The 17,821-nt window shown below is 50.1% G+C and overlaps 1 protein-coding gene across 2 annotated transcripts in view; it reads left to right on the top strand.

Annotated features, from left to right (window-relative positions):
- Positions 1-16,102, top strand: part of Ubald2 (UBA like domain containing 2) — a 23,791-nt gene extending 7,689 nt beyond the window's left edge. The window contains exons 2-4 of one of the 2 annotated variants that reach the window (XM_048797823.1): positions 11,170-11,306; positions 11,656-11,718; positions 14,943-16,102. In XM_048797823.1, coding sequence (XP_048653780.1) covers positions 11,187-11,306; positions 11,656-11,718; positions 14,943-15,254 — 495 coding nt within the window. In that variant the 5' untranslated portion in view covers positions 11,170-11,186 and the 3' untranslated portion in view covers positions 15,255-16,102. Of the gene's footprint in view, positions 1-11,152; positions 11,307-11,655; positions 11,719-14,942 lie in introns of those variants that run through there. The other variant, XM_015504146.2, reaches the window with a different exon arrangement.
- The last annotated feature ends 1,719 nt before the right edge of the window (positions 16,103-17,821 follow it).

Raw genomic sequence — 17,821 nt, 5'->3', positions numbered from 1 at the left:
GGGATAGAACCCAGGGGTGCTTAACCACTAAGCCATATCCCCAGCCCTTTTTATTTTTTGAGACAGGATCTCACTAAGTTGAAAAGGTAACTTTTTAAAAAAAAATTTTTTAATTGTAGGTGGACACAATACCTTTATTTTGTTTATTTATATGTGGTGCTGAGGATTGAACCCAGGACCTCACATGGGCTAGGCGAGTGCTCTACCGCTAAGGTACAACCCCAACCCAACTTTTTGTTTGTTTTTGTTTTTTTGGTGCTGGGGCTCAAACCCAGGCCCTTGTCCAGGCAAGGCAAGCACTCTACCAACTGAGCTATATCCCCAGCCACCCCCCCCAACTTTTTTTAATTAAAAAAAAAAAATTACCAAGTGCCTGGATTCCAAAAGTAAATTTTAAAGTCAGACTTTTAGAATTCCAGACCCAAGTGGTGTGTTAAAGGTCCTGCCTTTGTTGCACAGATGACAAACTGAGGCCCATGCCCCAGCAGCCAGAGGCAGAGCCCAGGGCTCTGATTTCCTGAGTCATCACCTTTCCACGCCTGCTGGGACTCAAAAGGCCAGGAACACATCTTCCCTGTCAAAGGTATGATGACTGCTGAAGGGTCAGAAAGAAAGACAGCCTCCTCCTCTTTCTTCCAGAAGTGCAGCAGCCTATACTTGCCTAGAAGCAGATGGGACCCTCAATGGCTCTATCCCGCTGTGGTCTGGATCAGCCATTATTGACAGGGGGTGTGTGTCAGGGGTCAGAGGTTGTAGCCATTAGGAACTTCTCACTTATGTGTCTGTCATTTGCTAACTAGAGAGAAAGTTCACTGATGTTGGGGCCTGCTCTCCAGAGCTGATTGTTCAGGAATTTTGCCAGCCAGTTGATAAACCGTTGGTAGCTCCATACTGACCATAATGAGAGTATTTACAAGGCTGAACCATCAAATATGAATCAGGCCATCCCCTTATTCCATGGAGCCAGTTTACCAGCGTCCCCCCGCCTTGTCTCTCTTAACCCCCAAGAAAGAGTAGGCACATTGTTTTCCATATGGTAAGTGCTCACTAAAATAACAACCATTTAAATATGTATTAAGAATAATCAGGGGCTGGGGTTGTGGCTCCGAGGTAGAGAGCTCTCTTCGCATGTGTGAGGCACTGGGTTCGATCCTCAGCACCACATAAAAAATAAATAAAGACATCGTGTCGGTCTACAACTAAAAACTATTAAAAAAAAAAAAAAGAAAAAAAGAATAATCAAAACAGGCTGGGGGGCTGGGGATGTGGCTGAAGCGGTAGCGCGCTTGCCTGGCATGCGTGCAGCCCGGTTCGATCCTCAGCACCACATACCAACAAAGATGTTGTGTCTGCCGAAAACTAAAAAATAAATATTAAAAAATTTTCTCTCTCTCTCTTTAAAAAAAAACAAAACAAAACAGGGCTGGGTGGTTTGGGCCTATAGTCCAGCTCTTCAGGAGGCTGAGGCAATAGGATCCCGTGAACCCAGAAATTCAAGGCCAGCCATTGGCAACACAGCCAGATCCTGTCTCTAAAAATCTTGTGTGTGTGTGTGTGTGTGTGTGTGTGTGTGTGTGTCTGGTACTGGTGATCTAACCCAGGCCCTTGAGAATGCTAGGCAAGTGCTCTACCACTGAGCTGCACCCAAAACCAAGAACAATCACTTTGGGGGGGGTTGTTTTGAGGTATGGAAGTATGGAGATCAAACCCAGGAGCTTGCACATACTAAGCAAGTGCTTTACAATTGAACTGCATCTCCTGTCCTTTTTATTTTTTTGAGATAGGATCTTTGATTATGGGCGTGCATCTCCATGCTGGGTTCCCAAGCACTTTTGATGCAACCTCTCATTTAATCTTACAAACAGCCCTAGGACATCACAACTATTATTGTTATCATTTCTCAGGTGAGGAAACTGACGCTCAACTAGGCACAGGGAGCAGAAACTTGTCTGGGGTTCACTGGAATCCAAAACACAGGCCTTATTCATAGACGGCCACTCTGAGCCTCTAAGGGAAAGCCTGCCCAGTCCCAGGCCTGCTGACTGCTGAGCCCACAGAGTGGTCTCTGGTGCCAGTGATCAAGTCCAATGCATGGGGACTTCTCTGTCACTGTGCCTCTCTCCAAGTTTACAATTTCTTCTTATCTCATTTCCTTCTACAGGATCTCCTTATCTGAATTAGAACCCTTTTCTCAGAAAGCCTTGGACCTTGTATCTCCTCGTAACTGTAGAAGTTCTTTTTGGTTTAAACCTCTCTCCAAGCCAGGTAGAGTGGTGCATACCTCTAATCCCAGCTCCTCAGGAGGCTGATGCAGGAAGATCATGAGTTCAAAGCCAGCCTTGGCAATTTAATGTGAGGCCCTAAGCAATTTAGTGAAATCTTGTCTCTAAATAAAATATTAAAAAGGGTTGGCGATGTGGCCCAGTAGTTAAGCATGCCTGGGTTCAATCCTCACTACCCAAAAATAAATAAAATAAAAAAGGCTGGGGATGGAGTTCAGCAGAATGTCCTGGGTTCAATCCCTAGGAATGCAAAACAAAACAAAGCAAAACAAAAACAAAAACAAATCACTGTCCAAGAGCTTGATAGGATGAGCATGCCTTCAGGACAGAGGGATGCCCTGTCTCATCACTTGGCCCCTTCTGAAAACTGGGCTCCATAAGCAGTCTCTTCAGTGGGTCAGCTGTGGTCTGGAAGCTCCCTGAGGGCAGGACACAAGGTTTTCTCTGGCTGCTCCCAGCTCCCTGGGCCTGTCAGGCAAGGGCTAGCATGGCATGGACATGGAAGATGACAAGGCACATTCTGGGGGTTTCCCAACTCTGTCGGGTACATCCAGTGCTCTCCTGCGCAGCAAAGGCTTCCTTCCTCTTTATGCAGAACACTGGTCCTGTGTTTATTGACAGCCCCTTGTGCTGGGTCCAGAGGATGATGGAGAGTTTGGGCTCTTGGGGTCAGGAAATAGCCCTCTGTCATTTTCCCTGGAGGTGCTGCTCTTTTTCTGAAGGCAAAGGGGACCTTTCACCTCCAAACCAGCAAAAAGTCAGAGGCTTTATTTTAAACAAATCCTTCTTTTCCAGGACTCTCTCTCTCTTCAACCTGTGCTGGCTTCTTGTGTTCCTAAAATTTCCTGAAACCTCAAACATTATCTCATCAGCAACCTCATACCTCTTTTAACATTTCTGTGCTTTCTGCCAAATCCTAGTCAATTTGGGGGCATTTTTATGAGTGCATTATAGTCATGCACAATAAGTTCATTTTGATATATTCATAAATGCATGTAACATAATTTACTCCATTTTAATCCCTAGTACTTCCCTTTGCTCTCCCTTCCTGCCTCCCCCTAGTCCCTTTCCTCTACTGGTCTTTCTTCTACTTATTTGTTGTACTTTTAATTAGTGCATTATAGTTACACATAAAAGTGGGATTCATTGTGATATAATCACACTTGTACCTAGCATAGTTTGTTCAATTGGGTCCTAGTCAATTTAAATTCCCTCTGTAAAGCTGAGGATGTAGCTTAGTAGTGGAGTGCTTGCTTAGCATACAGCACCACAAAAAAATTAAATTAAATTAATGAGCTGGCACAGTGGCACACACCTGTAATCCCAGTGACTGGGAAGGCTGAGGGAGGAGGATTGAAAGTTTGAGGCCAGCCTCAGCAATTTAGTGAGATTGCGTCTCAAAATAAAAAATAAAAAGGGCTGGGGATATAGCTCAGGGTAGAATAAACAAATAAAACTAACCAAAATAAAAAATTAATTCCCCATGTGACTCTCAAATGTGGAGATAATCAAGAGTGAACAGGGTGATCCTCACTGTCCCACAGGTTGGCTGCCTGAGGGAGAGCATGGTGACTCCACCAAGGTGCTCCCACACCCCATCACCTCTTGTGGGTATGTGGAGAACTGCTCTGCTGCCCCCTTGCAGTTCAGCGAAGGCACAGGACCCTTCAGGACAATGAAGTGTGCTCAGAGGCCATTAATCCCAGGCTACAGCATCTCACTGCTGACACTTCGCAATGCAGCCCTGTTGCTGCCTGCTGGCCCGTTCCAAACGTCACAGGGGGCCAGATTGAAAATATTTCTGGCTTTGTGGTCTGTGGCACCCAGCCACTCAACTCTGCCCTGGCACAGAAGTGGTCTTAAGTAATATGTAAACAAATAGGCACAGCTGCCCTCTAATAAAACTTTATTACCAAAAAAAAAAAAAAAAAAAATGGACCTGAGGGCTAATGTTTGCTGACCTGGAGCCACAAGACAGCAAGACAATGGAAGATTCCACGGTCTGGATCATGATGTCACTGCCCAGAGAGGAGTTTTTCTTGAGTCACCAAACTGCTGCAGACTTTGCATGGGTGAGAAGGGCTGTAGGGTTGCATTACCTCAGCTGGCATACCTAACCTGGTGAACCTGACGGGTCTCTGGGCCAACTGGACGTGTATGCCACTTTTTAGAGAAAAGAGATTAGACCACCCTTCTACCCCACTGCAAGGAGCACATCCCTTGCAGCACCTGCCCATCAGGCTCAGTGCTGCCCAACCCTGGTCTTGTCCTGCAGGTGCACAAAACGGGCCTCAGTATGAACATGCTTTGATCTGTATTGTTCCAAGAGCTTCTCTCATCTTTTTTCTATTTATCTCAATCCTCCCCAGTTTCAGTTTTCCGCGTGCTGAGGTGCTTTTCGGACTGTGTCCTTAAGGCCCATGATGGTCAGTTTGGATAAGATGGTCAGTATGGGGTCAGAGGACAGAAGAGAAGCCAGCTCTTGCAGTGAGGTATCCACATTGGTCTGGGGACACCCTAGAGCTCATTCATCAGGGTTAAATGGAGAGAGAGAGACAGAGTCACTTACACCACCCCCCACAATGCATTGTTCCCAAAATGCTATGCATACAATTAAGTAGGAAAGAGCTCGGGGTAATGGAGGCAGATTTGAGGAATAGAGTGTCTGGTGAAGAAAGGAAGGGGCGCATTTGAGAAGGGTCATTCAAGTAGCTTCAAAAACACTGGGCTTGGACTTCTTAAGTTCTGTGTTGGGGACCCCAGTGACTAGGATTTTAAAAACCACACAAGGGGAGGCAGGGTAAAGTGCTGGGGAGTGATATTGGCCAAATTATTTTGTTAAGTGTGTACTGTGTGCATATGTGAATATGTAACAACAAATCCCACCACTACATACAACTATAATGCAGCAATAAAAGTATGGGGAAAATTATGTATGTAGGTTTTACACATGCTTTCAGTGTATGTTATATTTCTCCAGTTTAAAATAGGTAGGTCAGGTAGGGAGGCTGGCTCAAACCTGAAGTCAGCAGCTTCCACAGTAACAGGCCTCCTGTGTTTTGGACACAAGGACGGAGCTAGGGTGGCCCAGCTCCAGGCCTATTGATTCCCATTCCCTCTAGAGAAGGTGGCCAGGAGTCCCGAGTCTGAGCTAACAATGGAGTCCCTGAGAAGGAAGATTTCCTCAGGAGACTGTCCATCGGCCCTCCCTTTGTTGCCCAGTCCTGTGTCTGGCCAAGTGTCCATTTGAAAGGATTGCCAGAACTCACCGACCACAAGACACACCTAAGGAGGTGGGGCCACCTAGCACTGGGCTGGCAGGTACAGGACAGAAAGTGCAGGCCAGAGTGCTGCTTCGGGTAAATGCCTTTAAATATACTGGGAGCGGTGTGGCCTTTGTCCCAGTGAGACAAGTGATATTTTGTGAAAAAATATAATCTGGTATCAACCAGCATGAACAACTCATCACTGAGGGATCCGTTGTGACATTCCTGATGTCTCCATCAGCAGTTCAGGATCTTGTCAATACCATCCAGGGAAAGCTAAAGGACACTGTGGGAGGCAGGGCTTCCAAGAAGGGATTAGACACCTGGATTCAAATCTCAGTTCCACTGGGAGGGAGCCGAGGGGCCTTGAACAGAATCCCTCGGCCTGTCTGGCCTGTCTGACTTGCCTGCTCCTCTTGTCTACTACCTGGGGCTCTGCAGAGTGGTCCCACACTGGATCACTGTGTTTAATGAAGAAATCCCAGTAAAGCATTCAGACAGAGCTAGGTTCCCATCTGTCCTCAGTACACAGAGCTGTTCTCCCTGGAAGCACTGGGATTTTCTGGGGTAGAAGAGCAGTGCTCCTGCACTAAGCCTCCTTCCTCTAGGAGGCCAAAGACTAAGAGGGAAAAAACAATTTCAGAGTGGCAAAGTCTACTTAACCCCACCCCCGCCCCGCCCCATGGTATAAAGTGCATAAATTTGCAATAAAAAATAGCAGCAAAATATAGGTTGCATTAAAGAAACAAAAGCTAGCAGTAGCATTTAGAAGTCCAGAAAAGCAAAATGAGACCATTGAAATCCCAGCACCTCCCGGGTCTGAGCCTTCGAGGGTCCAGGGTCCAGCCTAACCCAGAGGCCCCAGGGGCCGTTCACTCCAGGTGTCTTTCTGTGCTTCCCTTCCCACTCTCCCTCCTTTCTGCTCCCCTGGACACTCTGTCCTTTTGTCCTGGATGGATCCCAGGGCCTCTTGCCGTCTAGGCAAGCACTCTACTCCTGAGTCCTGTTCTGGCAGTTTGAAGTAACAGGAGGGAAACAAGAAATGAGAATTACAGGAAGGAAGGAAGAGAAGGAAGGGGACAAGCGAGGGAAGGAGAGGAGGGAGGAAGGAAATGAGCTTTTTGAGCTCGGGTTTAGTCCCTGGCTGGAGTATATTCCGGGCCCTCTGAGCCTCGGGCTTATTAGGAGTTCTGACCACCGTCCTCCTCGCGCTCCCTGATCTGTGTTGGGCTTGTCTGAGTTTGGGGAGTAGGAAGTGGACAGGAGGGAAAAGAACAGCACTGAAAGGCACTGCCGAGAGGCGGCTTGGGAATGCCGGCGCTCCTCCACGACAGCCTGTGCCCTTTCCTCCCCCTCAAGCCTCCCAGGTGGAAATCTCAGAGCCCTTGGGAGCTCCTGTCTGGAAGGGACCCCCTCGTGAGCCCCTTCTGAGTTGATGACTGTGCCATAAAGGGAGGTAGTACTGTGTGTAACCACCCCCTCACTCCACCAACTGGGTGACTTGGGGAAACCGCTGCCTCACCTGCAAAATGGGATTCCTGGTGGTTGGGAGGATGGAAGCGAGTTAACAGACACTGCACACTCCGAGAGGCCAGAGGGCCAGGCTTGCATGAAGTGTTTGGCAAATGGAGCCGTGTGCTGCGGTCCAGCGATTGTGTATCTGCCAGGAGTGACACGGTGACTTGCATCCAACAACACCCTGCTTAACCAGGCACCAGGAAATACTGGTTAAGATTGTTTCTTTTCCTTGTTGCTGCATCATTGCTGGTCCCAAGGCCCCAACTATTGATGTCACCAAGAAGATTTTGTTCTTTCCAAGGCCACTGCCGTGTGTTTTATTTGTTATTAATGGGCATGTTTTTATTGCTCTGTTTTACCTGCCACACATTGTCCACTCAGATTAAAATAATAACACCTTCAGTTAATAATACCTTGCACTTGGGAAGTTGCTTTCATCCCAATAGCTCAAAGCCCTCTTGCAAACATGACCTCATTCATTCTCCATGGCTCCCAGACGCTCATCTTCAACTAGATTCTCAGAAGACTGAGTATTGATAAAGTACTTCCACCTTGCAGCACCACAGATCACAGGAGGAGCTCTCTAGCTCTCCCTCCCACTGCCTAGAGAGATCTTTGGCCTTCAGAAGATGAGCAGAACCCCAGTCCCTCTGACTTGGGACCCTTGGGACTCAGGTGTTCACAGCTATGGCCCAGGAATGGCAAACAATAAACCTTTGTGCTGGGCACAGTGGTGCACACCTGTGCTTCCAGAGACTCAGGAGGCTGAGGAAGGAGGATCACAAGTCAGAGGCCAGCCTGGGCAATGTAGTAAGAACTTGTATCAAAGTAAAATAAAAAGGGCTTAGAATGTAGCTCAGAAGTACAGCACCCCAGGATCAGACCCCAGTACTACCAAAATAAAAATAAAATAAAAAGGACTGGGGATGTAGCTTAGTTGTAGAGTACTCAGGGCCTAGCATATGTAAGGCCCTGAATTCAATCCCCAGTACTGAAAAAAAGCTTAAACTAAATTAATAATAAACCTTGGGGAACAACTGCCTTGGTGTCCGGGAAATAACAGGTTTGGCAATTTTGGATACTTGTCTTCCCTGAGAACTTGTTAATTAAGATCTGAGGCCATGGGGCACATTGTCCTGTGGCCAGCAAAACTCTACCCAGAGCAGACTCCACTATTCAAGGCATATGATACTTGCATGTATTAATGAAAACCTGGAGCCCCACAATGACACTACTTCCTTGCCCTGAGGCTGCTTGTGGCCTGAGCTCCCTGGCAATGGAAGCTGCTGGTTGTTCACTTCACTTTTGTTTTCACCTTGCAATGACAGGAAGAAAAGGGTGGGAAGCTGCACAGTTGTCCCTCCTATCTGTAGGTTCCACATTGCTGGAATCAACCAACCTTGGATGAAAAATATTTGAGAAGGAAACTGTCTGTACTGAACACATACTGACACCCCACCCCCACTTGTCCTTACGGCCTGAACCAAACAGTACTCCTGTTTACATAGCATTTGCATTGCACTAGGCATTATAAGTAGTCCAGATGTGATTGAAGGATATATAAGATCATGTACAATACTATACCATTTTATATAAGTGACTTGAGCATCCACAGATTTTGCTATCGGGAACCAATCCCCCAATGGACACTGAGGGACAACTACACTGGACTGACCAACCACATTCGGGTCTCAGGCCCTGAGCACTTTGGAGTGTCCAAGGTCAATTACAGTACTCCCAGCCTTTAAAAACAAACAAACAAACAAACAAACCAAAAGACAAACTAAATGGGATAACTCATTAGAATGCCCAAGGCTGTGTTTCCTTGTCTTTCTGAGGTGCTAAGGTAGGGGGGAAGCCCAGGGCCTCATACATGCTAAGCAAGTATCCTAAAATTCAGCTACATTCTCAGCTGTTTTTTCATCAGTATATAAACATTGGTTGTAATCTTGTCTTCATTGATCTATGTGTTTTAAAATATGATTGAGTTTTCTTAGATGGGGAATTTAATCCATTTTAGGTAGAGTCAGAACCATGACTTGCTTTCTTCTTCCTAGCCTCTTGTTCTTCACACCTTAACTAGTTAGAATATACTCTGTAATTGGCAGTTCAGATTTTTTAAAAAATGTACTCTTTCTGAAACAGAAACCCTAATAGTAAATCCCTAACAACCCAGTTGTCCCTCAGTAGCCCCAGGAAATTGGTTCCAGACTCCCTCTCCCCATACCAAAATGCTTAAATTCTCAAGCCTTCTATATAAAATGGTGTCGTATTTGCCTAAAACCTACACTCATTCTCCCCTGCACTTTCAATCATCTCTAGATTACTTACAATACTTAATACAATCTAAACGCTACATAAATAGTAGTTTTACTGTTTTGTTCAGGGAATAATAATAAAAAAAAAAAAAGGTGGGCTGGGGATGTGGCTCAAGCAGTAGCGCGCTCGCCTGGCATGCGTGCGGCCGGGTTCCATCCTCAGCACCACATACAAAGATGTTGTGTCCGCCAAAAACTGAAAAATAAATATAAAAAATTCTCTCTCTCTCTCTCTCTCTCTCTCTCTCACCTCTCTCTTAAAAAAATTAAAAAAAAAAAAAAAGGTCTGTGCATGCTCAGAAGAGAGCCAATTCTCTCTCTCTGTGTGTGTGTGTGTGTGTGTGTGTGTTGGGGCTGAAACCCAGGATTAAGCATGCTCTACTGTCAAGCTACCCCTCAGTCCATTATTTACATATATGAACACACAGGTTTGGAGGGTGGGTGGATGTTTTTACCTTCCTAACTTCTCCTCCTACTTCAATCTGTTTAAATTCTTTGTCCTTTCTCCACCTCCACAATCCCCAAACAGCCTTGAAGGTCAAATCCTAATCCAGAAGGTGGAAACTCAGCACCATAAAAACAAATTGGGGTTTAAAAACACTAGAGTTGTGGGCTGCGTTGGCATTCCTGTAGTCCCAGCTACTCTGGAGGCTGAGACATAAGGCTCCTTTTAGCCCAGGAGTTGGAGGCCAGCTTAGGCAACTAGTAGCTCTTCTCTAAAAATGAATAAAGGTTTAGAGTTGGAACCAGTACCTGTGTAGAAACACTCACCTTAAAAAAAAGAAAAGAAAGACTGAAAGAAAAAGAAAAAGGTAAGAATTACAGCTTCAGTTAGGTCAACCAATTTAAAAGGAAAAAAAAAAGTTCAACTTGGGAAAGTGACTTTTCCCTCTTGCAGTTATATTCATTACTCATTAATATTGATTGACATCTCAGAGAGCAAGTTTTTTGGTTTAAAAACAGGAAGACTGCTCCATTTTTGGGGTGGGCAGTGATTAGAAGGGGGCAAGATCGGAGTTCTTGGATTGTTCTGTTAATTGATCCGTTGTTATTCCTTTTGTCTGTGACTTGTATCTGTGACATAGCTTTACTATGCGTACATTATACACCCCTTGCCCTTTTCTTTTTTGGTGTTGGGGACTGAAACCTGGGCCTCACGCGCTACGTTTCAAAGGATTTTTTTTTTTTTTTTAATTTGAACTGACTGCTTGGAAGTTACTTTAAACATTTAAGACTTTGAGACTTGAGCAGCTGCAAGGTTCCGTCTGTTTTCTATTTTGATCATTCTGTTTTTCGAGATGACCACATCTTTCAGAGGAAATGAGTCAAAGCCACTCTGTCTTGCTTTTCCAGCTGAGCATGTTCAGTTTCAATGAAGTAATGAATGAACTTGGCCGCACCACCCCCAAGCCTACAACAGCAAACAGAGGGGCCTCGGCCAATCAGCAGGCACTCGAGGTTTTCAAGTTGAGTTCGAACAGGCTCACTGGAGGCCAATCAGTGCATACAGCCCCGCCCTCAATGCCCGGCCTCAGCCAACCAGGATCCCGGGTAAGCCAAAACACAGCGGCCGGCCAATACCGGGGAGCCCCACGGCGCTGAGCTCCGCCAATGGGCGCGGCTGGGTGAAAAGAGAAACAGTGCAGTCCGGCTGGCCGCAGGATTCGAATCGAACGTCTGTTTGGGAGTCGGACGCCGGCGGAGCGGCACGCCGGCCAATCAGCGGCGGCGGCTCGCGGCCCCCGAACGTTGGGACACCCCGGCCCCGCCCCGCGCTGTTGNNNNGGGCCTCCCGTCGCACCATGTCGGTGAACATGGAAGAGCTGCGGCACCAGGTCATGATCAACCAGTTCGTGCTGGCCGCGGGCTGCGCGGCCGACCAGGCGAAGCAGCTGCTGCAGGCGGCCCACTGGCAGTTCGAGGTGCGCGCGGGCCTCTGGATCAGCGCGCCCTCTCCGCGGGGCCGGTCGGGGCTCTGGGGGCGGGGGATCCGCTCGTGACGGCCTTGGAATGGGCCTGGGCCGGGCCCGGAGACGCGGAGGGCCTGCGCCCAGTCAGTCCCCCGGGTGCGGAGGGCCCTAGGCCCAGTTCCCGGGCCGGGCGGGGGACGTGGAGGCTCTGCGCTTAGGCCCCGGGGCTAGGGCGCCCCGCACAGGCCGGGTTTGGGGCAGGGGTCGGGCGCGGGCCGAGAGGCTGGGCGGAGGGCCGGCGGCGGCTCGTGCGCTCCGTCCGGGCCGTGCTAATGCCGCTCTGTCCCGTGTTTGTCTACAGACCGCCCTGAGCACGTTTTTCCAAGAAACCAACATTCCCAACAGCCACCATCACCCCCAGATGGTAAGTGTCGCGGCGCGGACCCGGCCCGGTGGGGCCGGGCGGCGCGCTCGGCCGGACGGCGGGAGGCTGGCCCGGCGGGCGCTGTCAGCCGGGGTGACAGCCATGTTGCCGGGGAGCGCCGCGCCGCGAATGTAAACAAAGAGCCAAAATGTCTTCCTGGAAGGAGCGCTCGGGGCCGGCGCGGCCTCGCCGGACTTCGGGATCCGCCTCCTGGCCGCGGGAACCGGGCCTGAGGCCTGGTGCGGGGCGCTGCACCCTGAGGGGAAGGGGCGGGAGACGGCCCCAGGACGAGCGGGGGCTCCGGAGCCGGCGGGCAGGGGCGGGGAGGGGGCTGCAGGGAGACCAGGCGGCCGGAGCGCCCGGGAAGGCCCGGGAGGGCGCCGGGAGTTGGGGTATTCGTGTGCTAATGAGGAGCCCGGAGCTTCGGAGCGCAGCCCCCTCCCCCTCCACACACACCCAGCGCTGCAGGAAACGGGGAAGGGATAAATCCACCCACTCAGGAAGCCGGCTAGCTCTCCTAAAGCCCAAGGTATGCTGACCCCCCTAAAGCCCAAGGCAAGATACCCAGTGTGAGGAGGACGACAGATTTTGACCCAAGATAAGCCCAAGAATTTGCATTTAATATCAGTACATTCAGAGACTTGCAGTCCAGGAAACAGAAGTGGTTCTGGGCCGGATTTGTTTTCTTTCCAACTTGGCCCCAGGAGAAAGCCTTTGCCCTCCTGGCCAGGGGGTACCTTGCTTTGTGAAGTCCCAGAATATCCGTTCTTCACCCCCACCCCTGGTTACCTATTAGCCCATTGGGTGGGAGGGATTGAGCTTAGTGATGGGGACTATAAAACATTATTCCTCAACGCTGCTGTGGCTTCAGGGTGCATTTTTGGCATTTTTTTTACACATGGGTGTCCTTGCCCATGGCTCTCTCCAGGGCATAGGCTGCTTCTAACTTCTGCTGTGTCTTGTCCTTTACTGTTTTCATCTAGTCACAGAGGACAAACGGGTCTGCCTTGACTTTTTAAACTAGCTTTTCTCTTAGAGTGGCTCATGCAAAGGATGAAACACAGAAGAAAGGCATTGGAAGTACAATGGAAGACGGGTACTGGCTGCAAGGCTGTGGCAGTCCCTCTCCCCACCATAGTAAGCCCAGGAGGGGTTCATCTCCAGGAGACATACTCCTCTGCATCCAGCTGTGGGAGTCTCTGGGAGCTCCCTGCCTTTATCCGATTCTCAAAAGAGCCTTGAGATTTGTTCCTTCCCACTTGTGGTCACTCTGAAATGCGCTAGGCCTTCAACATTGCCATTCTGAAGGGCCAGGACCTGGGATACTTGCAGGAAAGGGCCAAGACTGGTGTTCTGTTTGGTTTTTCCTTCCCCTTTGTCTGCAAATCCCAGGGGGATTGTAATGGTTTTTGGAAGCTTCCCTCAGGGGAGGCAGCAGGTTTTGTAATAGACATTATAATCAGTGTATCCATCAGTGACAAGTACTGGGCGCTTCATCAGGACGGTCAGTCCTTGCCCTCAGAGTTGGCAGTTCTTTTAGACAATAAATCAAAGGAAAAAGCGAAATAAAAACACCAGAGACTGTTCACAGAATTGCAATACCAGAAGTTACCAAGACATGAGTAATCTATAAATGATTGTCCTATAGATTCCTTATAGGATTGTTTTATAGATTCCCACAGTTGGAGGAAGATCCCCAGATAATAATGAAGGAGGACAGTGAGACTGGAAGCAGGACGACTTTGACCTAAGGGGGAGGAGGGGTGACGGGACACAGGGTTCACTGGAGAGCCTGGGGAGGGGGCTTTAGTACTCTGGTCCAAGCCCCTGGTTTTACTAAAGCAGAGAGAAGCTTCAAAGAGGTGCAGAAACTTGCCCAAGCTCACCTAGGCAGGCAGGCAGGCAGGGGCTGTTCTCTGGAGCAGGGTGGCTGCTAGAGGAGATAGGCCCCACTGACTTGGTGAACTGGGGAAGTGGGTCACGATGCTGTGATGCAATTTGCCTCCACCCCCACCCCCCATTGTTTCCTGCTATGGAGAATTCAGCCCTGATGGGGGGCAGGGAATCCCGAGAGGGAGGAGGGAAATGTCTGGGTGGGGCCTGGCTTCTGGCTGAGTTCTTTGGCCTCCCCTGAGGGCCCCTGGGAAGACAATGGTCAGAGTTCCCCTAGGAGCTGATGTGGCACCAGCCTCTGTGACCAGGGTGGGGTGGGGTCCTCCTCTCAGTTTCTGCCTTAGGTTTAACTGCAGAGCTGCAAGCCTTCCTCCTTCATGGTGAAATCCTAGAGTCTTGCCCCCACCTCAGCCCTGTGCCTGGGGGTGGGGCCAGTGTTACTAAAATTAGGAGAAATTCAAAGAAGGACTCCCATGGCTTCCTGGGAAAGGGAGAAACGACTTTGAGGTCAGAACCAGTTTGTGTAGGTTTTGTTCTTTAGACTGCCTGTTCCCTGCCCCAAGGGCAGTGGCAGAAGATTACTCTTGTTGGACTGTTTGGAACTACCCCCATAAGAGGGAGCTGCCAGCCTCTGGGCAAGGACAGGCAGGCAATGAGGCTGGAGACTCCAGAATTAGGGAGTCCAAATCTGGATGCTGCACTGGGAAGCTCTGGCCCAGCAGAGTGTGGCCTTCCCACAGTTAAGACCTTAAGCCTGCAGACCTGGGAGCCTGGAACGGGCCTTCTCAACTGCACCCTGCTTTTGAGTGCATTTTCTGTCATGACTTGACCTCTGAGCCTGTTTACTTGTTTACAATATGGAAAGAGTTAGTTCAGCCAACCAGGCCTCCTTGTGAGAAGTAAGATCTTGGAGGTGAGGGCTCCAGGGTTTTTTTGAGAATGTGGAATAAACCCAACACGAGAGTAGCTTTTCTGTAGCTGGCTGTTCTTTCTTACCCAGCACCCTGGGAACATCTTGAGGATGGGTGATGGAGGGAGCCGGCTGATTTTTCTTAGCGCTTCTGGTTAATGCTGTCCTGCACTACTCCTTGTCCCTTCACTGTAGCTTCAGGTCAGAAACAGCCTTTTTCTGATACCCTTGGTGTCATTTCCAAGGATGACCCTTTGGCTTTGGCGAGATTTATGTGTTTGCCCTGGTTTTTTGTTTTTATTGACTCTGGAGGGGAGAGAGGGTGCTTCAATCCTGTTGAAGCTGTGGGCTGAGCAATTGGGAGTAAAGGGCTCTGGGACCCTGCAGGCAGCCCTCCCCACACCTTCTTCTCTCCCTGCAGATGTGTACTCCCAGCAACACACCTGCCACACCGCCCAACTTCCCCGATGCGCTGGCCATGTTCTCCAAGCTCCGCGCCTCCGAGGGCCTGCAGAGCAGCAACAGCCCCATGACTGCGGTGGCCTGCTCACCCCCTGCAAACTTCAGTCCTTTCTGGGCCTCCTCCCCTCCCAGCCACCAGGCTCACTGGATCCCGCCTTCCTCCCCAACCTCTTTCCACCACCTCCACTGCCCACAGCCCACGTGGCCCCCTGGAGCACAGCAGGGGGGCGCCCAGCAGAAAGCCATGGCAGCGATGGATGGCCAGAGATGAGACTGGATGCCTCCAAGTGCTGGGCTGGAGTGGGGGGCAGTCTGGGGTTGTGGGGACACAAGAGGGTCAGGGAGGGGGGAGCTGGGGAGGTTTGGGGTTTCCTGAAGATCGCACTGGAAGATTTTATAAAAGAATTTTTGTGGGTGGGGGGACAGTAAACTTCCTGGGCCACTTGGGTCCCTCAGGAGTTTCTCTTTGGGCAAGTTTTTTTCTCTTTTTAATATATAACTATAATATATATGAATATATAAATATAACTAATGTATGTGAGCATGAGGCGGATACACCTGAGGTGCGGGGGTCAGAGGGGAAGAGCCACGAGAATCCTTCCCTGGCCCGCAGCTCTTCCTCCAGTCCAGTCTCCGGGCAAAGGGGTCTTTCAAAGTCAGGTGGAATGTCCTTTGCAGTTGGATGTGAGCTGCCTTCACTCAGAATTCATACCTGCCATCAGGAAGAAGATCCCAACTCTTCCCATCCTGGGGACAGCTACCTAGCAGCTGCAGGAGAGGTCCCAGAAGGGCCCTCTTGGCGTCACGGGGCTCTCCCTGCCCCCTACCCCAACACTGCCATGCTCTTGATTCTTCCTCATCTCCTCTGCCACCCTTGTTTTGTGGCCCCTCTGGATCTCCAGCTGGGTATGAAAGGCTTATAGGACTAAAGAGCTGGCTTGGAAGGCCAGGCTCTGCCCAGTGGGGGACCTAACTGTCCCATCCCTGACTGTTCTCTGGTCACCTAAGCTTTCCCCATATGTGTCCAGGGTTGGAGGAGCTCATCTTTGGGTGGAGTTCCTAAGTCAAAATCTCATTTCACCAGAGTGAATTTTAATTTAAAAACGTAAAAAGACTTAACTTCCCTGCTTTGCAGTGCCTTTATTTTCCTGGGTAGAAGCTATGCCTTTGGGAAGAGAATTGTGGGGACTCTGGTTGTGCTGTGGTCGGGGGAGGGGGCCCCATTGAATTTGGCTGTTCTAGATGCTTCTGGATGGCATCTGCATGGGGGAATTGATAGTACAAGCAAGAGTAGGGACAAGTCTGACTTGGATGTTGCAAGACTTGGTCCTTGTCTATAGCTTAGAACAGCAGAACCCTTGAGCCTGGAGGGAAGCCATCCACCCCCAACCCCACTGGGGATTGAGCACAGCTTTATCACTGAGCTGCATGCCTATCCCCTTCCTCAGCATCCCAAGGAGCTGCGCTTACAGGTGTGCACCACAGGGCTGGCCCTGGAAACCAATTCTGTTTGCTGCTAGGAAAGCTGGTGTCCTCCCAAATGCTGCTTTGCCCTAAGCACTCCCTGCATCTTCCAGTTGGGCCCATCTTACTGTTACTACCCTCAGCCTCCCTTGGGGAGGTGTGTCAATGAGTATGTATTTGTAGGACTCCACAGCTGTTGGAGCCAGAGAGTGGGTGGGTTCCTGGAGACACTTGCTTCCATTTCCTCCACCTGCCCTGCAGTCCTCCAGGTATTAGAATGGGCATCATTGGCTGTCCTTGGCCAGCACCTTTTCTTGCTGTCCTCCAGTACATATTCAGGTGAGTGAGACAGGCTGAGAGTGAGTGACCTGCCACATGGTTGTAATTCCTCCTGGAGCCATGGACAACCACCATGTGGCAGCCAGTACCAGCAATGGTAGGGGCAGCCCTGCCTTGAGCTTTACTCCTTCCTGTGGCTTGAGGGGGACCAAGTGCTATTGAAAGGCAGAACTGCTGGGCTGGGGGCTGGAGGTTTTGGCCTAAAGTGAAGTGAAACTTAAGGGCCCCAGCCAGGTTGTTAACCACCTTGCCTCTGGGCCTTTTTGCATCTTCTCACCCTGATTGGGGGCACCCCCTCCTTTAGTGGAGTGGAACAGTGAGCCCAGCTGCCCTGACTACTGCACGTGAAAGCTGGGTTTGTCCTTTCAGTTTTGTTTCCTGATTGGAAACCCCTGAGACTCCTCCCAGCCTCAGCTCTGCCCCTGCCCACCTGTGCTTTCCCAGGCTAGCAGGGGAAGCCCCTGGAAGGAACGTGGGCTTTCAGGCTGTGACACCCCTAGAGGCTGCTGGGACCGGGGCTGGGGTGCACCCAGGTGTGTGCCAGCCTGGGAGAGGGTGGAGCGGCCATGCCCAGGTGTGGAATGGTGGGGGCCAGCCCCGGCAACTCAGGGAATGTGACTCCTGTCCTCTGTGGGTGAGGAGAGCTGACCTGCTCCTCCCTGCCAAGCCTGTGAATTTGGCTTCTAGACCAGGGAAACTGAGCTGACCTGGCATTTCACTGCCAGGGTGGGACTTCAGTGAGAGAAATAGGAGCCGAGGGGGAAGGGATGGCCCTGGCGCTGCCTCCTGTGTACAGAGAAAAGGTACTGGCCTGGAGTGCCCACTGTCCAAGCAGCTCTTCTTCCCACCCAGCCATGAGCATTATGTGATTACATAAAGATACATGGAATCTTGGGATCAAGAAGCAGGGAACCACCCTCAGGGTGCATCCCACCTCCACAGCATCCCCCACCAAGCCCACTTTTGCCCACACCAGGCCAGGGGTGAGAAACCTATTTCTGGGCCATTTCCTGCCTCTCTTTCCTGTGTGATTCA

Source organism: Marmota marmota, unplaced genomic scaffold (genome assembly GCF_001458135.2).
Source record: "Marmota marmota marmota unplaced genomic scaffold, marMar, whole genome shotgun sequence".
NCBI classification, from domain to species: domain Eukaryota; kingdom Metazoa; phylum Chordata; class Mammalia; order Rodentia; family Sciuridae; genus Marmota; species Marmota marmota.
Note: the sequence above shows the minus strand (reverse complement) of the source record. Positions and strands in the feature narration are given on the sequence as shown.